The 24,688-nt window shown below is 45.9% G+C and overlaps 1 protein-coding gene across 4 annotated transcripts in view; it reads right to left on the bottom strand.

Annotated features, from left to right (window-relative positions):
- The window catches only part of Ccdc91 (coiled-coil domain containing 91), a 172,628-nt gene that overhangs the window by 30,457 nt on the left and 117,483 nt on the right, over positions 1-24,688 (bottom strand). For all 4 annotated transcript variants that reach the window (XM_041639198.1, XM_041639192.1, XM_041639216.1 and 1 more), the window contains 4 exons: positions 22,810-22,902; positions 22,492-22,560; positions 20,397-20,573; positions 1,899-2,012 (listed from right to left, as the gene is read on the bottom strand). In XM_041639198.1, coding sequence (XP_041495132.1) covers positions 1,899-2,012; positions 20,397-20,573; positions 22,492-22,560; positions 22,810-22,902 — 453 coding nt within the window. The remainder of the gene's footprint in view (positions 1-1,898; positions 2,013-20,396; positions 20,574-22,491; positions 22,561-22,809; positions 22,903-24,688) is intronic.

Genomic DNA, 24,688 nt, shown 5'->3' with positions numbered 1-24,688 from the left:
CTAACTCACGACAACGTGGGTGCTCCGTGCAATAAGAACCAGACAGTGTGAACGAGGCCTGGCTCTGTTGTGTTCTCACTGTCTCTGCTGTCAATCAGACTACTTCTCATAAACAGTAACTGACAGGCCTTTAAAAGGATTTGGAGGACTATAGGACAAACGGCCTAGCCCATAATTTGGTTCTTTTGAGATATTAGTTTGACATCCAGGGATCAGAGGACCCTAAAAGAGCCATCCTTACTCCTACAAGATGCTTTTATGGTAACCACATACTACAGAAAGTAACACAGCTTTGAAAAAAAATATATGTATATACATATACATATATACATACATATATATATAACACACCCAAATGATTTTATAAAATTGTCATAATTTCTCTGCAGATTTACACCTCATCTATAGATTGGCTGACTCAGGAAAGTATATTAAATATGGAGGAACAATCTGAACACCTATCAATGAATGAAGTAAGAAAACACACACATACAACATCCCACTCAGCCTTGCAGAGGGAGCGTCTGTGCTGTGTGACCCACCCAGGAACGCTCACAGTTGGGCTCAGAGCGGTTGGTCTAATTCACAGAGCTGGGTGAGGGGAGGGGAAAGAGGCAACCACTAATGAGCTAACAGCATGTCTGGTCAGAATGATGAATAACCTCCCCTGGGCCACTCTACAACACGGCACCTATAGTCAGCGAGGACACCTCAGGGGTGCCACACGACAGAGGGGGCAGATTTCATGCTAAGGGTTGTTGTAACCACCAAGGGAAAGATTAAGAGGAAAAGACAATGGAAAGGAGGGGCCCATAAGAACCCCTAAGTTTATTTTATCTGTGTTTCTTCACTATTCCAAATAATCTGTGTGTATATGCCATTCCTCTGGGCACAGCTCATAAACTAGATTATCTGAAATAACCTCTGTGGGAAACACCGACACACAATTAAAGCGTCAACTTCACTGTCGGGTTCAGAATGTGAAAAATCTATCAGAAATCAGGGTGAAAATAAAGATCCCCCTAAAGCAAGGTGCTCAAAGATATAGCCACACAGAGTGCTCCTGTGGATGCCCACTTCTCTGGAAATGTCTCTGACCGATTCTGTACTCTGCCGACAAGCTATCTGCTGACAGGAATCACAGAGACCGGGAATTTTCTTCGCGCCATTCAGGTTGGGAGCACGGGACTGAGTGGTGCCCCGACCCTCACTACCTTCTCAGCACTTTGCAAACTACAGGACAGCAGCTGGCGTTTTCCACTCTGCCATTCAGCCAACAATCAAGTTTAGACACTACACGCTTCATATTCATGGTTCCGCTTGTCTGCTTGCTATGGTGTAGAACACCTGACCCTTTATAGTATGCATCTGAATGCAATACACGGGAATTACTGTACTTTACATGCATATGATAGGCATGTAAATAAAACATACTAAAACGCTTTAGTGTGGCCTGTTCTTCATACACTGACTGTTTGTGGGAAGACGGTGAGTGAATCTTGTTCTGCTTTCAGCCCCTGCAGCTCCGTCCCTGAATCCTGACCAGCGTGGTCTGACCTGCTCTCACACAGAACCAGAGCAATGTGGTATTTATTTGTGGACTGTAATGAAATCTGTTAGAACCACAGTTAGGCTAACAAAGAGAGCCTGAAGAGCACATTCAAGTGTCTACAGGAAGTAAAGGAATCGACAATCACACGGCAACCCCTTGGAGTCTAGAACTGCCTTTCTGAGTGTATCGTTACGGGTCCTAGACAGAAGCTCACGGCTGCTCTGTCCTTGTCTGATGGCTGTGCAGAGAGCTGTTGGGGGGATCTGCACGGGTGCTGTTCTGCCCGTGTGTGATGGGTGATTAGCAATAACTGTTGGGTGGATCTGCACGGGTAAAGGGGACTTACCCTCCTCTGCTCTCTCAGGTACTCCACCAGCTCCTCTCTCGTTCTCTTCACTGCCTCCGCCATGGCCTTTTCACCTCTCTTCTGTTCCTCTGTTATGGCTGCTTTGACAGCTTCCTGTTTGGGGTTGGAAAGCGTGGTCAGCATGGCGCACACAAAGGCACACTTGTGCCATTTATGTAACTGAGGGGCTTTCGGGGTGCATCATTCTGTTCCAGGCCAATCTTTGCAATGCACCCCTGGAAAAGATTTGTAACGGTTAGGGGCTATAGGAGGAAAGAAGGGAACTAACCACTTACTGAAGGAGGTGATGAGCCTAGCAGATGACACCTGACTCCCCAGCAACCAGTCACCCGTTTCCATCAGACTGCCTTCCTGTCCTCCGTATCCACACACTCAATGCCTGCTCTTCCAAGAGCATCTCGCGCTCCAGTGGCCTCACTCACAGCCAAGTTTTTCACAACCATCATCAAATGAGGTCTTATAGCTAAGGTTTATAGACACTTTGGCTTCATGTCAGGTCAAGATGCTGAGAGCCGAACACCAGGTGAAACTCCACCCTGTTAGCTGCTATTTGAAATGAGAACTCGAGAGAGAAAAGAGAACTCACTGCCTTACTGAATGGGGTATCAGAAACCTGAGGGATTTCAGAACAGCAGACAAACAGAAAGCGGGTGGGCAGGTAATATTCTAAGGAAGAAAGACTTCTCAGGAAGCAACAATAAGTTCTGCAAAAATAGAACTTTATCCTTCTATTTTGATTAAAAATAAATAATAGCACCCGACTGAAATGAATGCTATAAACCACAACTACTTAACTCCCCTTTATCCAGAGAACTGGCTGGACCTTTCCCATGGGGTAACACCAGCAATGAGCATTCTCCTCACTTTTGATTCTTGAGGGCTCTTCCAACTGTAAGAGTTTACACGTACTTTCTCTTACGTTTTCCTCAACCACTTTAGACATGTATATATGGCCCAGAAAATATAAAACAATGATTCACTATTAAAAGTCTATTTACAGGCCGGGTGGTGGTGGCGCACGCCTTTAATCCCAGCACTCGGGAGGCAGAGGCAGGCGGATCTCTGGGAGTTCGAGACCAGCCTGGTCTACAAGAGCTACTGTCTCGAAAAAAACAACAACAAAAAAAGTCTATTTACAGTAGAAATTTTGTAGCATGTAGGAAAGCATGAGCACAGTGATAGACATGCAAATGTGTAAACACGCAAGTGTGTAAACACGCAAATGTGTAAACATACACATGTAAAACCGTAAACATGCAAGTGTGTAAACACGCAAATGTGCAAGCATACACATGTAAAACTGTAAACATGCAAGTGTGTAAACACGCAAATGTGTAAACACGCAAATGTGTAAACATACGCATGTAAAGCTGCAAACATGCAAGTGTGTAAACATGCAAGTGTGTAAGCACGCAAATGTGCAAGCATACGCATGTAAAACTGTAAACATGCAAGTGTGTAAACACGCAAATGTGTAAACATACGCATGTAAAACTGTAAACATGCAAGTGTGTAAACACAAATGTGTAAACATACGCATGTAAAACTGTAAACATGCAAGTGTGTAAACACGCAGATGTGTAAACATACGCATGTAAAACTGTAAGCATGCAAGTGTGTAAACATGCAAATGTGTAAACACGCAAATGTGTAAGCATGCAAATCTACACAGAGAATAAGGGCAGAGTAGGAAGGAGCGAGGGGGGGGACTTGATCGGGGGAGGGGGAGGGAAATGGGAAGCGGTTGTGGGGACGAGGCAGAAATCCTTAATAAATAAATAAATTAAAAAAAAATAAAATAAAATGCATCTCCAATAAAAAAAAAAGAGGTAAGATTACACTGTTTGTGATATTTTCCTATCTCTGGAAGTTTTCAGCTGAAACATGCTCTGAACATTTTCTTAAGTTCTTACATTCATTATAGTATGACTTATATTCCTTTATACAGTGTTTAATGACTTATTTTTACAAGTTCTTAATTAATAAACCACATTTATCATGCAAATGCGCAATTCAATTTTTATTCCTACACATATTAAATATAATTTAAGCATTATTTTAAAAGTTACACATGGCTGCAGAAAGGCCTAGAAAGCGAGTGATTAGAGGAGGCACAGATACCAGACCGAGTTCTCGTCTGTGGTCGGCCGCCCTCCGCTCATGTGTTCATTTGTCAAAGTATCTACTAATTACCCAGCAGGATGTGTGAAACACAGCTCCAGATCCTAGAACCTCCTATCTCCTCTTAGTAAGCTGTAATTTACCCACACTAACAGGACACAAGCAGAGAGAAACAGAAGCAACAGTGTAGTAACATACTGCAAGACACCAGGGTCAATGGTTGTGCCTGAGAGAGGTGCTTGCTGGGCACTGGATGCTGGTTATGGATACATTTGTCTGATAGTTCCTGTACGAGTGGAGAGGAGAGGGAGAGGAGAAGCCAGGCAGACCTGGCTCAGAGCTCCCAAGTATCCTAGTGCACTGGCTTCCATTCCTGCTGCGTGGGCTAGTGAACATGTCAGTTCCCCACAGTCACCCCAGCCTCTCCCCAAAGTCAGCATCTGCCCAATCTTCCCCACAACACATTCAAACGCACTCTTAATTATGCAGAGAAAAGCAAAGTGAGGGTGAATTCTCATTCCCTTTACTGTGAACAAGGGCTAGTGTGCGTCCACACTTAGCCAAGTACATGATGCAGACCATGGACTTGCCTGAAGTTAGATGTTCACTCTCTTAGTACATGGGACACACATGTCTTAGCATGGTAGGTAGTGTGGTGTGATACATTAGTGCTAACAGAAGCTGTGTGTGCAAGCTTTGGAAGAGGCTGAGTCTCTGCTGTGGCATTAGGTGGTGGGGCCTGATGGAGGCACCTATATCACTGGGGGATTCTAGAAGGGACTAGCCTTGCTCTGGTGGGCTGGGTCGTTTCTGCGGGCCCAGTCTCTGAACTCCTCACTTCCTGTCTCACCGTGTGCTCTGAGGTAATTCCTGCTGTTCTGCCACAGACCTGGAGCGACACAGTCCGGGAGGCCTGGAAATGAATGACTGCACCCTTTCCTGGACTTCAGCTCCAAATGAGTGACCTGCTTTTTCTTCTTTTTACAATTTCTGGGTTCAGTTACATCGTGCACATGCACACACACACACACTCATGCACACACACACACACAAACACACACACGGTGGGTATGGAAAGACACTGGTCAATGCATCCAAAGCTGTTTCCGAGGAGGAGAGAGTTCTGGTGTTCTGTGGCACAGGGGGATGACTACAAACAAAATATTGGATCTTTTAATATAAAAATGACAAATATAAAAATGTGAGGAATATGCTAAGAACCTAGATTTCACACAATATATACATGTGCTGAGACATTAAAGCCCACTATGACTGTATGTGGCATTATCATGCATCTACTAAAAACGAAAGTCACAGATACTTGGGTGTCTCAGGCAGGAGAACCAAGTCCGAGGCCAGCCTGGGCTACAAAGCAAACTGAAGGCCTGTCTGAGAAATACGGTGAAACCTTGTCTTAAATAAGAAAAAGAGCTGTAGGCGTGGGCAGAGAGTGTCTGTCGGGCACACACACTGCCAGTTCACTTTCCCTATCACCGTGTGAAACCTCTCACCCTCCCAGCAGTGTGCAGACAGGAGGAGTCACAGGTACAGTGTGCTTCCCCGTGTATCCACACTCTCCACTGCCACACAAACTTAAAACTCAAACCATGGTTCGGAAGGGTTTTCTAGAGTCTAGACACTAACGTAGCAAAAGGCAAATTTTGCATTTCAAAACGCATCTACTGTGCAACAGCCGTTCAGGCCATGTTGACTTCGAAGTGATTAATCTGTACTGCAATGACTGGAAAAGGAAATCAAGAGAATACAGGAACGCCACCCAGGAAACCAATGCACTCTCTCAACTCAGAAGCTTAGTGACACAGGCAGGAAGTGGGCACTGGAACTCAGATGATGGGGACAATGAACCCTTAATTACAAGTAAGCAAAATGCTACCTCAGAAGAACTTGTATTAGAGAATCAAGCCTGAAAAAAATTACTTTCTTTTATGATATTGATTTTCACCAATTGAGTTATAAACATCACTCATTATATTAGAACTTCTGCAACATTTTGCTGAAACCCTAAAAGATTTACACCCTAGCTTGTTACGGAGACGTATTTGCCAGCACCTAGTTCCGGCCATGGTCCTCCAAGCTAGCGAACGGGGCTGGGTCAGCTCTGCAGGCTCTTGGATCAGCACTTTCTCTGTCTGTAATCAGCTACAGCTACAGTGACCTCAAAGATGGGGCCACTCTGTCTTTATGATCCCCATCCTCTAGATAGGAAGGAGCTTAGAAATTGTTTTAGGAAAGTCAGATGTACTTTCAGAACCAAGAGTGAAGGCATGGAGGCTCCTATGGCAGGCTCGGGATAAGGCAGCTGCTGTAGCCACAATGCTCCCAGATCCTTTGTCTGTGGCCTTCTCAGCACTTGCGGACCTCCCAGACACTGCTGATCCCCTGGGCTCTCCCTCTCTCTTCATCAGAACCTCTAGATTCTAGACCTATAAACTGCTTGTTGTTGGCTGATCCTTCCTTTGGTTGACTATTTCCTCTGGGAGGTTTTTGCCTGGGCAATTTCTTTGTCTGAAAATGTTTTTATTTTACCTCATCATTTAGCTGGTGATTTGAAGCTCTAGGCTGGAATTTTCAGTTTTAAACACCCTTGAGCATGTGACCCTACGTCGGTTCCTGGTCACTGGCACACTGGCTTGGTTTTCCCATGACTGACTCCATGTTGGTTCCTGGTCACTGGCACACTGGCTTGGCTTTCCCATGACTCCACGTCGGTTCCTGGTCACTGGCACACTGGCTTGGTTTTCCCATGACTGACTCCATGTTGGTTCCTGGTCACTGGCACACTGGCTTGGTTTTCCCATGACTAACTCCATGTTGGTTCCTGGTCACTGGCACACTGGCTTGGTTTTCCCATGACTGACTCCATGTTGGTTCCTGGTCACTGGCACACTGGCTTGCCTTTCCCTCCAGAGCATCCTACCTTTTGACATTCCAACACCTTGTAACACAGAGCTCACTCAAGAATCAGACATTAGAGTTTTTTTTTTTTTTTTTCGAGACAGGGTTTCTCTGTGGCTTTGGAGCCTGTCCTGGAACTAACTCTGTAGACCAGGCTGGTCTCGAACTCACAGAGATCCGCCTGCCTCTGCCTCCCGAGTGCTGGGATTAAAGGCGTGCGCCACCACCGCCCGGCTAGAGTTTTTTAAAAATTGTAAAAACCATTCAACTCCTTAAGTAAATTTACAATTTTGTATTTAGCTCCGATTCCTAGCTATCCTGCGGCAGTGGGGTCTATGGGCCACAGGCTGGACACACTGTCTGGATTCTAACATATTTCCTTCATTTCTCAAAAGTTTCATTATGAACCTAGTTACGAGCAGATCCAGACATAAGTCCTAATAATCTAGAAAGCCATACCTTCTATTTCTAGATTTCATAAAAGTCATGAGGAATTAGTGCAGAGTTTTGATTGATCTGAGTTCCATAAAGCTGTGGGTGGGGCCTTCTGATGGACTGCCTGGTTCATTTCTGTATCTGCATGATTCAATTTAGCCTTTTAAATTATCACAAGGCAATTTCTATTTTTAAATTTTATACATTTTAAATGAAAGTAAATCACTTCACTCCTTTCCTCCCTCCAGCACCTTCCAAGATCCCTCCTTACTAATATTCCCCCCATATGGCCAAACTGACAGCTTCTTTTCTTTATTATTACCACAGCTGTGTATTTTACATGCAGGCAGATTCTCATTCTCTCTCTCTCTCTCTCTCTCTCTCTCTCTCTCTCTCTCTCTCTCTCACACACACACACACACACACACACCCCTGAGTCTGTTTGTGTTGTCTGTGTACTGGACACTGCATAAGAAGGCCCATCCCTGAGAGGGCCCAATTCTTCCACCATCAGTGATTAGTTACCTGTAGTTCTCGGTCTGGGGTGGGACCCACGAGGTTTTCCTGCCTTCCATTTCAGCACATCTATTGATAATGCTTTTGTCCTGGTCTTATTTATGTGGCCATTTCTGGGATAAACAGGTTTCACATCAGGATTCCTGGAATTCTGGCTCTTACAATCTTTCTGCCCCCTCTTCCACAATGCTGCCTGCACCACGAATGAGGGAGCTGTGGTAAGGATGTATCTCCTGGGGCTGGGCTCTCAGTATGCCGACCTCTGCATTGGGCCCAGTTGTGGTTTCCAGTGATGGTCCCCATTTGCTGTCAAAAGAGGCTTATTTGATGAGGGAGGGCAGCTACATTCACGCAGCAAAGATGCCTCAAGGACAAGGAAGAGCTCAGGTCATGGTGCGTTTGCTGATGGTGGCGGGATGAGGGACCGGATAGGCTACATCTGTCTATTTATATTCCTCCCTGGAAAACATTTACAACTCCTGAATTTGATATTTTTGATATATGTTCCTATTCTCTTGCTTTAAAAATACAGCATCCTGGACTAGAGAGATGGCTCAGCAGTTAAGAACACTGGTTGCTCTTCCAGTGGACTCAAGTCTAATAGTCAGCACAGACATGGCCATGCCCATAAAAACTGTAACTCCAGTCCCAGATATTCAACACTCTTATACTGGACATACTTGTGCACAGACATGCATGGAGGCAAAACACCCATACACAAAAAATACATTTAAAAAACTTAAAAGCACAGACTCTCCTTTGTCTGGTGTGTAAGACTCCATTTCTGAGGAATCAAGGATAGCATTTAATAACTTCTAAGGCCCCAAATCTCTCTTTTATTCTCTGTGCTCTTAAAGAGTCACACACTAAAGCAGTGTGACAACCCAGTGCTTGCAGTTACAGCCCTTGGCCCAGGTCGAGAACAGAGCCATCTGGCTGCCGCTTCCCTGGGGCCATTTCCTATAACAAAGTACTTAGGTCTTTTATCTTGGGCTCCCCAGATTCTTCAGAAAAAAGCATCCTCCAGTTCCCATGGCCCTCAGCATGGAGAGCTGAGACGGGGTGGACGGGAAGGGTGAGGCTCTCAATGCTCAGCTCAGGGCGCTCCCCTCTGCTGACCCACTGTACTTCAGGAAAACGGCTATATTTCAGAGGGGCACCTGCTCTTGATTCAGAGATCTCCCTCCTTTCTTACAGTCCAAACCTTCCCTCTCTGCAGTGTCCCCGTGGGCCACCAGAACCAAAGTCTCTCAGACGTGCCCACACTGGATTGGAATTCTGAAAGGGGAAAATGACGCTGAATCTTCTCTATGCTCTTCTCAGTGGGGGTGCACGACTCCTACAGTTTCTAACAATTTCCGACATAGCTACACTCCAACCCCAGCCAAAATGCAGCTGAGAGTCATGCAGCTTCATCCGCATTCCAGTGACCGTGTCTGTTCTGTTCAACGTTTGTCCAGGTTTGCTTTCTTCAATGCCTGTTTGTCCGCCGCTCCACCAGTTCAGCTGCCATACCATGAGCCAGGAGGCCGTCTTCCTGCGTTGTTAAATATCCAGCTCTTTCCAGAAAACATTCGTAGCGCTCTCCTGTCCGGGTGCGTCACCTGCAAGGCTAGCTCACGAGCATCACCAAGAACACCTGCAAGGCTAGCTCACGAGCATCACCAAGAACACCTGCAAGGCTAGCTCACGAGCATCACCAAGAACACCTGCAAGGCTAGCTCATGAGATTCACCAAGAACACCTGCAAGGCTAGCTCATGAGATTCACCAAGAACACCTGCAAGGCTAGCTCACGAGCATCACCAAGAACACCTGCAAGGCTAGCTCACGAGATTCACCAAGAACACCTGCAAGGCTAGCTCACGAGATTCACCAAGAACACCTGCAAGGCTAGCTCACGAGCATCACCAAGAACACCTGCAAGGCTAGCTCACGAGATTCACCAAGAACACCTGCAAGGCTAGCTCACGAGCATCACCAAGAACACTGAGCTCTCACTATTAGTCATTACTTTTCAATTTGGCATCATTCCAGATTTCAGGACACTGGCAGAATGTAGCCAACACACAGCATGATGACCTCCAGCCTGGTTCCTAAGGCCTCCTGCTGCCACCTGGAACCCGGAGAGGACAGTCTTCACTGTCCCCATTGCCACCAGCAGCTGGTCTTGGAAAACACTTGCTTAATCCCCTGGTTTGATGGCCAGCACCCACATGGAAGCTCACAACCATGTGACTCCAGTTCCAGGGGATCCAAGACCCTCTTTGAACTACCACAGGCAACAGGCAGGCCTGTGGTGAACAAACATATATGAAAACACACAACAGAACACAAAAATTTGTAAAAAGAGGGATCGGTATATACATGTATATAAAGCTAATAGTATTCTTTTATTTACCATTTATTTTGTTTTTGTTTTGTAACCATGACATGTACTAGAAGAGTTCTCAACCTTCCTAAAGCTGCAATATTAAATAGTCCCTCATGTTGTTGTCACCCCGATAATAAAATTATCTTCACTGCTACTCCGTAACTGTAATCTTGCTGCTGTTATGAATCGTAATGTAAACCTCAGATAAGCAATCCCTGTGATGGCAGTGGCGACCCACACGTTGAGAACCACTGGCCTAGAGGATGACTGTCAACTCCTGACGCATGCTTCTACCTCCTATGTGCTGTGACAGGTGTGCATCCCTATATCAGGGTATAAGACTACAGTGGACACCCCTATGTCAGGCTATAGGACTACAGGTGTGCACCCACACATCACGCTATAGGACTACAAGTAGTCACCCCCATACCATGCTATAAGACTATAGGTAGACACCCACACACCACGTTACAGGGCTACAGGTAGACACCCACAGACCACGCTATAGGGCTACGTAGACACCCTCATATTAGGTTAAGCCTTTTCATTGCCAATGGACTACTTTCCAGGCACAATGGGAAAGTTCTAGAGATTTAAGATGCATGGGAATGAGGGTGACAGAGGGACACTCTTGGATAAATCCTAGCCCTCTGCATGCATAAGGAAATAGAGCTTTTTCAGTAAAAACTGCAAAATGACTGAATCCAAACCCAACATATCGGTAGAGAACGGGTTTGGGGTTGGGAAAGAGTCCGGGCTGGAAAGCTTGGACAGAAATGCCATTTCCTTTAAGAAGGGTGAGAGGGCAATGCTCAGTTTCTTTAAGAAAATTTAAGCCCTGATTATAGCACCTGTGGCCATGATGAACACTGCAGCATCAGACGGGGTCCCTTGCAAGTCCTCTGCCACAACTGATGGAGGAAGGTCATTGGCTAATAAAGGCACTGCCCTGGCCCATTTTATTGGTTAGAGGATAGGTGGGAGGAGAAAACAGGACAGAACACTGGGAGGAAGAGGAAGTGAGGTCAGAGACTCCACAGCTCTCCTCCCCGCAGCAGATGCCTCAGCAGAGACGCCATGCCCTGCTCCCTGGCAGACACACGTGATGAAGCTCGGACCCAGGATGGACTAGGCTAGAATCTCCCCGGTAAGCGCACCTTGGGGTGCTACACACAGATGATTAGGAATGGGCTAAATTAATATGTGAGAATTAGCCTAGAAGAGAATGGGCCAAGCAGTGATTAAAAGAATACAGTTTGTGTGTTGTTATTTCGGAGCATAAGCTAGCCATGTGGGCGGCCGGGCAGCCCTGCCGCTCCATATTACTACACACAACAGTCACGCTAATGAACCCTGCCATCTGTGCCTGCAGTCAGCCACAAATGGACTCTCCCTCTTTGAAGGACTTCAGATTAACTCAATGTGAAATACACCTGAGGTAGAGAGCTTCCCTTAGTATTGTTGAATGGTACCCTCTGTAACAACATGTGTCTTCACTTAGGAAGAGGCCAAATGGAAACCACCCTCAGGTGAGGTCTAAGGACTGGTGGGCATGTTTCCCGCCCATGTGCTCCCGTCTCCCCAGGTGATGCCGGATGAGCGCAGGGGCTCCTTGCAGTCCCTTGCTCAGGGGTGGCCCTGGCCCTCGAGCTTTCACACACGAGGCCCATTCTCTCATGTTCTACCCGTGTCTGCACTCAACAGCCAAGAGAAGATGTTCGTGTCTATTAACACGGCTCATTTGCGTCTCTGTGTTTATCTAAATGGCTGGGCTACACAGCATCTGGGCCACCCTCTGGGGCCCAAACACTGCCTGGTACTGCTAAGGGAGTTGCCAGGAGCAATACTGGCCTCTGTTGCTCAGCTGCGCACAGAAGAAACTCGGAGCACCCAGACGTGGGTGACATCGTTATCCCTTGTGAAGCTTAAGTGTGTGTGTAGAATCACCTCCACTATCACAGTCAAGTGGAAGCAAACCCTGTTATTTATAGTTAGGAGATGGCCACAGTCCATTAAATCGATGCCAGGGCCCTATCCAGAAAGTATTCATGCTTTAAACAGCACCCGTGTCTTATCCGTTCCAAACACTAACAAGGCGCCCAACCTCATACCAGTTTCTTTTCCGAGAATTTTAAAATTAGCATACAAAGTGTAAACTGGAGTCAAAGATACTAACATCTCAAAGGTGCCGCCTCGTCACCCCAAGCAGAACCTGTTTTGTTTCCTTGTCCCTTCTCCCTCTATGTGTCCTTCCCGTGCCCCAGCCATGTCATTTCTGCCCATTCCCTAACCCTCAGCATCTTTCACCCACATGAGGCTTCTACTATGCTCTTCAGGTTTCAACCCCACTTCCTCCTGCTCACACACATGCAAGCACACATAATGATCTTCAGGTTTCAACCTCACTTCTTCCTGCTCACATACATGCAAACACACATAATGATCTTTAAGTTTTAACCCCACTTCCCCCTGCTCACATACATGCAAGCACACATAATGATCTTTAGGTTTTAACCCCACTTCCCCCTGCTCACACACATGCAAACACACATTATGATCCAGACGTGAGGGAGAAGGCGACAGGTTGCTTGTCTGTTTTTCTCCCTGAGTTTGGATTTCCTCATTTATAACTTTCCAGATCCATGTTTTCCTTCAAACTTCATCATATAGCTGAGTAAAAGTCCACTGTGTTTATATGCACTTCCGTTACCCACCATCTGCTGAAGGACAGACACCAGGGCTAAGCCACTTCCTTGGGCTCGTTACAGTCAATGGGCATGGGCGTGCGGGCATCTCTGTAGCAGGATGTAATAGGCCTGTGTCTCCAGCTCCACGATCTCTTCTCTAGGCTTATCAACAGGTTAGCAACAGGCATTAGATATTTAATAGAAAACACTTTTTTAATTCCAACAAAAATTGACACTTTCTCAAAAATGTAATAGGAATTTGTTCCTAAAAGCCACCATTTACTAAGAAATGGCTCTGATGATTGATAGGCTTGGCCAAATGAAACCACCACGACAATTCAGTTCATCACACTTGTCATCAGCAAATGTTCCCAAGGCCCCGCAACCACTGGGTACCTCCCACCACAACATGCCCTCTCCCCAGGACGTCATGTGAGTGGCACCACATGACCTGCCTAGTAATTCCCCAACTCTAGTTTCCTTCCTGTATCCGAGGAACTCCCCCCAGCAGCTGCCAAACACAGGTGTGGTGCTTTTCTCTCTCTCGCAGCTCACCGCACTACAGACACTTAGCTTGTTTACTATGGCTCCTTCTCAACTGATCTTATACTTCACAGGGGTCAGCTCTGTGCAGCAAAACCTTCTCCAGAAGTGACAACGTGTGGTCAGAATAAATGAATAGCAGAAGAATAATGCCTACCTACGGGTTTTCTTATCTAATTATCTATTCCTATCTAAGACAAATCTGTATTTATACTAAGATGAGAACCTTGGGGTGGGAAAATGTGGGGTGGGTGGAGGCACTGTGGCAACCTTCAATGCCTCTGGAGATAGACAGCCTGGCCCTGACAAGGCCAGACATCCACTGTGATGAGCAACAGAACCTGCATCTTCATAGCGGTATTGGCACGGTGTGCTGGAGAGGATGGCTCAGCCAGTAAAACGCTTGCTAAGGCTGAGGACCTAAGGTTTACTGAGGGTCAACCTGCAGAACCCAGGAAAACATCTGAGCATAATAACATATGCTGGTAATCCCAGCATGTGGGAAGCAGAGACAGCGGCATCTCGGGGGCTCCCTTTACAGCCTCTCTAGGCCTAAGGAGAAAGCCCAGATAACAGGAAAGAGTCCATCTTGAAGGGGTGTGTGCTGGGGGGGGGGATGACAAAGAAACAGAATGGTGAGCCTCATGGAGGACACCCCAGGCTTATCTCGAGCTGCCTCATGCACGAACCTATGAAAGCAGCACACACGGGGGTAATAGCAGCACCTGCCTCATGATGTAGCTAACTAGCAAGTACATAGTAAAGTCAAAGTCAACTCGGCCACATTAGCAACTAACTAGAAAAGGGCCTGCCACTCACTGGAGGTGAGGGAGCCGGGGCTGTGATGGTCACTGCGGATGTCATGGCAACCACAAGCAGTTCCTCTTAACAAGTCTACTTCCACAGGAAGCCTTTCATCTCCCCCAGCCATCCTTAAAGTGGCTTCTTTGTCTAGAACAGCCTACGAAACCCCGGAGAACAAAGCTACCCAAATGGCCCCAAAACACGGAGCCCATCACTGTCCTTGTTGTGCGATACAATAATGTCCTGTCAAGGTTTGTAGCACTTCCCGTCGGAGGGACTTTCCCAAGGATGACAAGGATGTTAGTTATGCGTCTAAGACTCACAGCTACAGCGCTCCAGGGTAGGAACAGAAAGCAGGGGCAAGACTTTAGATTCCTATCGCTAATAAACCAAGGGGAAGTCTATTTATAAATTATATTTCTGGCCTAGCCACATAACTCACTTAGGAAAATTAATTTAGTTCGTGGGAAAATTTTCAGGGCAGTTTATAATAACTCATTGATTTTTTTCAACTAGTTTTCCCTGGGGGATGCAACTAATTCATAAAGTGACGCCCACAAATTTATTCAGAAATCTGGGATAATGCCAGGTGTGGCGGATATGCCTGGAACCTCAGCACTCAGGAGGTGGAGGCGAGGATCAGGAGTTGAGGGCATTCTCAGCTGTTTGGTGAGTGTGATTCCAGCTCTGTGTATGAGACCCTTGTCTCTAAAACAACATAAAACTCTAAATACAAGGAGGTCACAGGCAGGAGCTTCCGGAACATCTATTCTCCAGTGGCAGGCACTGCGTGTCATTTCTAAGTGTCTATTTAAGCTGGTATTTTACACCTATAATAATTTTATTTCTCTTAATTATTTCATCAACTAAATTCATTAATTTACTTTTCCCTTTATATTGTGAGTTCTAGAAAAAAGAATCAAGATATGATCAGATCAGATGAAGCCAGCAAGAGTGGAAAGGAAGCCCTGATGATCTCTTCCCATGAACACAGAGAGCCAACAGCAACACATGCACACGAGAAGCCACACACACAAGTTCCTTTTCCGGGAGAGCATGGAGCCAGCCACAAAGCTGCCTGGACACAGTCACAGTGAGCCCCTTTGCCCAAAGGTTCTGCTACAGGAAAGGGGGTGGGCTGCACACCCCTCATCCGTCCTCCTGGGAGTGCTCGTGGCACTGGGTTCCCTCTCACCTGTCAGCGAGGACAAGGCATGGCAAAGGCTGTTCCTGAGACCTGAAGAAGCAGGTAACATTACATTAGCACAAGAGTCATCTCCTCTCTGCCCCGTCAGAGAATGGCATGGTTTCTTCATGGGAGCAGAAGAGCTGCATTATGGCTTCACCTTTGCAGGGCTATCTGGGAGGGTGGCCTCTACTCTACTGGGGGGGAGGGAGAGGCAATGAGGTGAGATCGAACATGTCAGACAGAGTCAACAGGAGTCATAAGGAGGGTCTCAGAGGCTGTGCTTATCTCTGATTAAGCTGATGACCGAGGAGGAATAGGGAAGGTAACTGGTATTGTTAATGCATAAATAAACTCAAAACGTGAAAAATAAACATGGAACCAGGTCCCAGACAAAGGAACAAAAGAAATCTGAAATCAGTTCTAATGAATGGAAATGGGTAACTAATCAGACAGAGAATTCAGGATCCATACAAATGGACACCAGGTCCGTGAAAGATGAGTTACAGGAGAACCCACCTCACCCTGCCGGGAGGGCACTGTAGGAAGACAGGTCTTAGGTAAAGGGTTGAGAGACAGGAAGTGTGTGCAGTGCTGGTGGGAGTGTGGTCAGCAGTCACAGGACATTCTGCACGGATATCTCAGAAGCACTCTACAGACGGTGACGTGACTTGGTTATCGCAGGCCTATATATTCACATACAAAGACTTAGAGAATACAGTAGGCTAATATATAAAGCTTGGTGACTCATAAGAGAAAACAGCAAGAGCCAAGGCAGAACTGATGAAACAGCTGTGTGTGAAACGAGCTGTGGACAGCAGAAACTCGGTGACACTGGAAACTGTTAAGGACATTTCTGTGCTAATGACTGGGTGCTGTAGAAGACAGGGACATTTCCACATGAAATCTCTATGTGATATCTGATGCCATCGAAAGAAGCCAATGGTACCATTGACGACTACACTGGATGTGTGAGATCAGATGTGCACTAATGTATGGGACTAATGTATGAGACTTCAGTTCCTGCCTTCTCTCAGGTTGTGATGCTTTCTGGAACATATCTGGTGAGCTAGGCACTGCTTGGACCTCCTAGGAGACATGGGGGTGGGCAGAGGTCATAGACAAAGCTCTCAAATAAGTCAGGTCAGTCAATTGTGCAAACACATGAATCAAACACAGGCTGTGAGAGGAAGTAACTGTGGGGGACACGTAATCTGGGTGACAGCTGTCGGGAGGAGCAGGAAGAGTCACATGGAGCAGGTGAACAGAGCCACCATCCTAAAAACTCACGAGCAGCCTTCAAAAGAGATGTGGTTCTTGAGGAGCCCAGGCACTCGTGATGCAGAAGAGTTTGTGAATGCAAAAGAAAACATCTGAATTTTTTGTAACACAGAGTAAAGTCTTAGTACATTATCCCATTATTGGATATTTCTGACTGATTTTCTGTCTATCTGTGGATTAGTTTTCCTATTTCTTTTAATATTGTTTTTGTTTCTAAACAATGCACACTTAAAATAAAACAACGCAGCGACCCAGAAACAGGTCTCTTCTGTTCCTCTACATTTATTACCGCATCTGACCGCTAAAATACAGTTTGCCTGTTTGGTGTTCTCCCATGCAGTAACCTTTCAGGCCTAATTATGCAAAGCCTGCAGTCTCCCGCATACGCAGCTGCAGTTACTCAAGTAGTTTCTCACTAGGGCCTCAGATGATTAATCTGCTAAGGGGAGAGGCAGATTCCTTACTGTTTTGAATCACTACATTTCCCACCCTTTTCCAGAAGGTTCCCTTGCTGTGGGAACCTGGACATGGTAATTACAACTCTGCATCTTCGTCTTTACTCTCCGCTTTCTGAATCTTAGACAGCGGTCAGCAGCTACACAGGCCCTTCTAGGGGTGTGTGCGACCTTCCAGAAGCCTGAGCTTTTCAAAGGCATTTACGGAAAATGAGTTTTCCTCCTAGATTTTTCCTCTTAAGTTTTTTTTTCCAGCCCCTATTTTACCCCATCAGGTATTTCTGTAGCTGAGACGATGACCGTCACCATTCTGTCACTGACTAACTTCCAAGGGGTAGGGTGGATCTGGCAGGAGTTAGAGAGAGAGTGGGTATATGATCAAAACACGCTGGATTCACGAATGAAATTCTCAAAGAATTAATAAAAATATTGTGTTGAAACAATAGAAGTGCTACACTGAACAATAAAAACAGAGAGCGGGTTTTCCAAGAAGTTGCAAAGCTAGTCACAGTAACGATCCTTTAGGTGTGTGGCTTCTGTGGGGCTGCAAACCTGGCACCTTGTCAGTGGGCCCTGCAGGCGGGGCTTCATAGTTAATGCCCTGTGCAAATCTACACTAAGGAGATGGAAATGGTAAGGAGGTTGGTTAGAACCGCAGGAAGACAGCTTAGTCATATTTAACCATTATTTTCCTTGAAGAAACATTTGGATGGGTACAAGAACGTGGAAAAAAACCTGACTTTGATAATTTTTGCTAACATTTTCCTACTTTTATGACGCTGATTTTGGTGGTACTTAATCCATCACCCTAACAACCTGCTTAGCCTTCCTTATAAAGAATGTTAATATGTGTCTAATTCCATAAAATTTATAATTTAGGTATTTGGTCAAATTGGAATATATTTTACATGAAGTTCAGAAGGCAATGGGAAGCCAACTGCAATATTTTAAAAAGCTTTCCTAATTAAAATTCTTTTGAGAATTTAATAAAAGTATAAATTATCTTTGCAGAAAAATCTGCTCATATGCACAGTTTTGTGTAATTTTAATAAATTCTCAGACTACCTAGACCCCCTTCCAGGGAATACAGACTCAAAGTGTAGGTGGATAGAGGCCCCTGGTCTATCTAATCTGTTACACGATCATTTTATGTATCTATCAATCCCAGGAGGGACCGGGTATTTCTGTATTGGTGCCTACTCTGATGTCCTCCAGTCTGTTTGTCTTAAACAACAGCTCTGTTTCAGACAAACCAGATACTTATCTGCTCTCCTCTGGAGCACTTTCCTGTGCACAGCAAGTGTCTCGCATCTCTGCAGACTTGTTTTCCCCATGCCAACTGATCATCAGCACTTGATATGACCACCAAACACTTAACATGACCATTAACACTTGGCATGACCACCAAACACTTGACCTGACCACCAAGAAACTTCTTGTGACTGCCAAACACTTGACCTGACCGCCGAACACTTGACCTGACCGCCGAACACTTGACCTGATCGCCAAACACTTGACATGACCACAAATACCTGACATGACTATCAACACTTGACATGACCACCAAACATTTGACATGACCACCAAGAAACTTCTTGTGACTGCCAAACACTTGCCCTGACCGCCGAACACTTGACCTGACCGCCGAACACTTGACCTGACTGCCGAACACTTGACTTGACCATCAACACTTGACATGACCATCAACACTTTGCATGACCATCAACACTTGACTTGATGACCAAACACTTGTTGGGACTGCCAAACACTTGACCTGACCACCAAACACGTGACATGACCACAAACAGCTGACATGACCATCAACACTTGACATGACCACCAACACTCGACATGACCACCAAACACTCGACATGACACCTTTGTCAGTTTCCCATCCATCTCCTTTAAAAAGGCTGGGTTACTATTTTTCTACTACCGTAGCTAAAAAAATAAAACAACACTGGGGAGAAACAGAAAGTCACTTTATTTATTAAGACAACAGTAAAGAGTAAGTTTGGTTGTAGCTACTTATTTAATTATTCTAAATAATCAGGAGAGATGTGAGCTTCACAGAGCTTTTCACAAAAGCCATTTTCCTTGAGGAGGAGCATTGAATTTAAGTAATGGAACGTCAGTTGTAAGACTACACCGAGGTCAGCCTTGGACTAGAGCTGTCTACAATACTCTGACTGTACCTGATAGGCCAGGTCACTCACACAGCTCCTGCTACAGCCACTTTTGCCCAGTGTTCCCTGCTGTGTGCAACCAAAGAAGTTGTAGCAAAACCTTACATTTCTAAGATCCTTCATAACATTCTCAACGTGCACGGGAGACATTTTGTGCTGTTAATGCTTTGCTTGGTTTGGTACAAGGTCCCATGTAGTCCAGACTGGCCTTGAATTTGCTCCACTGCTGAGATCAACCGCTGATCTTCCTGCTTCTATTTCCCTAGCTACGATTACAGGTGGGCACCACCATGCCCAGATGTTTAGGAGACAAATTTCAAAGACTATGACATATTATGCTATACCATATATAAGATAGACAAACAGCAGAGCAAACAGGTTTCCATGAAGGCTGCCTTTGTCTTTTTAGCTATGCATATGTCTTTTATTAAGTACCTCTGCCCACACAAAGTCTCAATCAATGTAAAACAGAAGATGCAGGTTCAACTGTGGAAATGAAGCCTGGGAGGGTCAGTGGGCAAAAGCTACTCTGTGTGGAGAACATGCCCGGGTCACTGCACATCTCCTCTCAAGGGACCATGGGATACCTGTGAGGTTGTGTCAGTTACTGCTGCCAACTAGAGGCACAGAGGCATATATGTCAGACTAATTTATTGGAATCAAACTACATCATTTCCTGCATGCACGCACATTATGTATCACATGAAAGGTGGGAAAGGATGAATGAGAGAGTAAATGAATGTGAGGTGCCTAATACAGTTACAACAATAAAATAAAAACACGGATTCTGAGCTTCCTTAAATAGAAGCAAACCATAAAATATGTTGTAGGATTTTTTAATACCAGGAAGGTAAAAAAGCATAGATTATTAAAAAAAAAAAAAGGTCAAAACAGAAAAGTGTGATAAACATACAATACCTGTGGACCCTCACCTGGACTGGGACCCTCAGAAGCTCCACTGCTGGGTGACTTACCTGACTCAGTGTCCGCTGCTCCTGCACAGCGGCCCGGATGGCCTCTGCTACCTTTTCTTGATCTCTTGCATGTTCTGTTTTCCACATTTCCCGCTCTTCAGCATGAACTTTTTCCAGATTTTTCCTTTCCTCTTCCACTGCTTTGGTGATGACATCTTTCATCGCTTCTTTCTCAAGCTTAAGAAAAGGGGGGGAGGAAGGGTCAAAACAGACCTGTTAATGAGTTCAAGCTCCAGATACGACACTGAACGCACACAGTCCCAGCATCACTGTTTGATGTACATAGACACTGAACACACACAGTCAGTCCCAGCATCACTGTTTGATGTACATCGACACTGAACGCACACAGTCCCAGCATCACTGTTTGATGTACATCGACACTGAACGCACACAGTCAGTCCCAGCATCACTGTTTGATGTACATCGACACTGAACGCACACAGTCAGTCCCAGCATCACTGTTTGATGTACATCGACACTGAAGGCACATAGTCAGTGCCAGCATCACTGTTTGATGTACATCAACACTGAACGCACACAGTCCCAGCATCACTGTTTGATGTACATCGACACTGAACACACACAGTCAGTCCCAGCATCACTGTTTGATGTACATCGACACTGAACGCACACAGTCAGTCTCAGCATCACTGTTCTGATGTACACTGACACTGAACGCACACAGTCAGTCCCAGCATCACTGTTTGATGTACATCGACACTGAACGCACACAGTCAGTCCCAGCATCACTATTTGATGTACATTAAGCAAAGGCACAGCACATTCAATCATTCTGATACAGATTTTCCCTACACCCCCTGACATTCTCTACCTTAAAGAAATCAAGCCTTAGTTTAAAGCAACAGGCATCCAAAGGGAGGCTCAGAAGATAATTATGGAGGCTGGATAGAAGGCTCGGTGATTTAGAGCACTGGCTGCTCTTCTAGGATCCAGGTTCTATTCCCACACGGTAGCTCCCAACTGCCTACAACTCCAGTTCCCGGGGGCCCAGCATCCTCACACAGACATACAGGGGAGGCAAAACTCCAGTGCACATGTAAAAAGTTATTTACAGTAAGGAAAATACAGTAAACGGAAGTACGTCTTTCATGGTCTGTTATAACACAACCCTTTCCAGTACCCCCAAAGACTCCTATAATTGAACATAGTTTCTAAACTGTTGGTATTTGGCAAACACTGATTCACTACGTTGCTTCTCCGGAAGTCTGCACACTTGCTTGTTTCCGGGCAGGTTAGCATCAGGTCCACCCAGCCACCACTCTCACCACCAACGTCAGGCTCCACTCCAGCAAACAGCTTGACCTTTCGTTCTTCCTGGGCCCGCTCTCCTCAGTCACCTCTAGCAGCCGTGCTGAATTCATCCCACAGCCACTTCCACACTTGTCTGCTTGGCTCTCGGGCTATTTTCTGTCCATTTTCTGTCTCTCTACCCGTGCTCTCCTGGGTCCAGCCTCCATTTCCCAGAAGCTAATGCTCATTTCCAGCATGGCGCGCCTAAGCCCCACAGCCCCACACATCTTCCTAAGCCACAGACTCAATTCCAACTCATTTCAGAAGACTAGCCACGTCTGAAGGCTCACTTCAAAGGTGACTTACTTAAAAGCATTTTAATGTGGACATACAACTTTTAATTTAACTACTCATTTCCTTGTTCGTATATATCAGACTTTTTTATCCAACTGTAGGTCCCATAAAGAAAAAGCAAAAATCATAATTGTTTTAGGATCACCACCCTCAACAAAGTAAGATTACATTTGTTGCTATGGCTACTAAACCTACTTCTAAATCACAGGCATATCTGTTTCTCCCTCTCTCATCCATCCATCCAGTACTAGAGGCAAATATCGCTGTCCTAACATAACTATTTTAAAATAAGTAACTAATAATCTACGTTGCAAAGTCTTTCAATGCCATCATGTTATAGAATATGAATTAACAGGAATATGAAGGGTCATGTAGAAAGTCAAAGAACAGTGGAGAGAAGGTGGCATTCTTCTGTAATGAAGCATTGTTCTATACTGTGTTCCTCTGTCAACGGGAGGCATGCCAGCCTATGCACAGACGCACCTACCTTCACAGCTGACTCCAGCGTCTCTTTGTTTCTCTGCATTTCCTCCTGCAGGCACTTTCCCAGCGTTTCCTACAGAGCAGAAGACAGCAGGGAGGATGCCAGCGAAGGAAGGCAGCAGAACCACACCTCTCCCGCCATGGCTGTGGGCACCAAGGCCACCACGCCTCTCCCCCTGTGACTGTGGGTACCAAAGGCCACTGCGCCTCTCCTGCCATGGCTGTGGGCACCCAAGACCACCACGGCTTTCCCGCCGTGACTGTGGGCACCCAAGGTCACCACGGAAGATCCTGACGTGGTTGTGGGCACCCAAGGCCTTACCTTCTGCTCCTGTGACTGCTGGGCCAACGCTTCCTGGATTTTTTCCCTTAACAGCTCCTTCTCAGTGTCCAGAACTTCCAGGAGCCTCTGATGCTACAAGGAAAGACACCTGAGGTATTGTTATGGCTCTGACCATCATCCAGAAGGAACAGAGACCGTCTGTACCCAGGTAACCAGAGCTGGCAAGCCTCCATTCATCCTAGAGATCCTGTTACTCTCAAGCTCAGCAAGGCACATGGCTCAAGCTCTGGCTTACAAATGACGTCACACTGACCAATCAATTGGAACATGAAATGCTACCCACTTGGAGAAAGCCCTCTTTAAAACACTGGGTACTACCTCACTAACTGATTTATTTTCATGGCTAAGTAGAATTCTTTCGTATAAATACACAGTGGGTTTACCCATTCTACTGTGGATAAAGCAGTCACAAAGGGTCTTAAAAACACATCTTTGTTTCTCTTATAAATTTCTACAACCTGGCTCAAGGTAATGTTCAAAACTAGGCTGAACTCAGTGATCAGTAGAGCTTTGAAATACAGCAGTGTCCCAGGATGTCTGCCTGCAGTGCAGGGGGCTGTGCAGGCCCAGGATGTCTGTTTGCAGTGCAGGGGCTGTGCAGGCCCAGGATGTCTGTCTGCATTGCAGGGGGCTGTGTAGGCCCAGAATGCCTGTCTGCAGTGCAAGGGGCTATGCAGGCCCAGGATGTCTGCCTGCCTGCACAGCAGGCTCAGGATGTCTGTCTGCAGTGTAGGCCCAGGGCTGTGTGAGCCCAGGATGTCTGCCTGCAGTGCAGGGGGCTGTGCAGGCCAGGCCCAGGGCTGTGTAGGCCCAGAGTGTCTGTCTGTCTGCAGCACAGGCACAGGGCTGTGCAGGCCCAGGATGTCTGTCTATAGGCGGAGACCGAGGGCTGTGTGAGCCCAGGATGTCTGTCTGCAGTTCAGGCCCAGGGCTGTGCAGGCCCAGGATTTCTGTCTGCAGTGCAGGCACGGGGCTGTGCAAGCAACGCCACAGACCCAGCAGCGTGGTTAAGGACTGACTCTATTGCTTCTCACTGGAATGGGTGATGTGGATGACTTTCCACAATTGCTCTGGTTAACAAGACTTGGCTTTACAGCCCTATAAAAGACGTTATGAAAATTAACTGCAACTATCCCAGCAAATCCCATCCAAGAGGGGTTTGTTATATTTTGCTGACTTAAGATACTATATAGCTTTTTAAAACTGCAATGCAAATTTAATAAAAAATTTATATGTATTTTACATGAAAATATAAAAATAAAAGAGCTATAAAATTATGCAATTTGAGAAATAAGTTCTAACTTACAGAGTAGAAGCTGGGTGCAAAGGTATCAAAAGCAATCTTTTGAAAGATAACCAACACGAAAGGCACCTGGAACAGAATGCCTCCCCTCCCTGAAAACTCATCCCAAGGGAAAAGGATCCCTGGAGATACAGAGGTCCTGTGGTTTTCACCCAATCCTGAATACGTGGAAAACAAACGAACCAACGAACACCCTCTTCTTCCTTGGAATGTGAATGCCGATCCCAAGACATTCCAGGCACACGTGATGTAAGCCACCATGGTGTGCGTGGCCTACAGTTATCTTCACACACCTGCAACCTCCTACTGTTCCTCTGTGTTTGGGGTGGGGTGGTAGATATACTGTACAACTGTCTCTGATCCTGCACACACCGAATAATCCAGAGGAAATTCTAAGTGTGTGCTCACAAGCATGTTTCTATGTGATATGAACGGAAGCACATGGTAACTTAATAAGCATTTCACTAGAATATGAGATACAGTCATTTATGGGCCAACACTTTAAGTACTGGGAAAGCCTTAGAGAAGATCAACTGAGGTTTCATCTAGAGGTTT

Source organism: Microtus oregoni, unplaced genomic scaffold, assembly GCF_018167655.1.
Source record: "Microtus oregoni isolate MIOR12 unplaced genomic scaffold, Mior012 000002F_ref0000024, whole genome shotgun sequence".
Taxonomy (NCBI): Eukaryota; Metazoa; Chordata; class Mammalia; order Rodentia; family Cricetidae; genus Microtus; species Microtus oregoni.
This window is presented reverse-complemented; position numbering and strand designations above follow the sequence as displayed.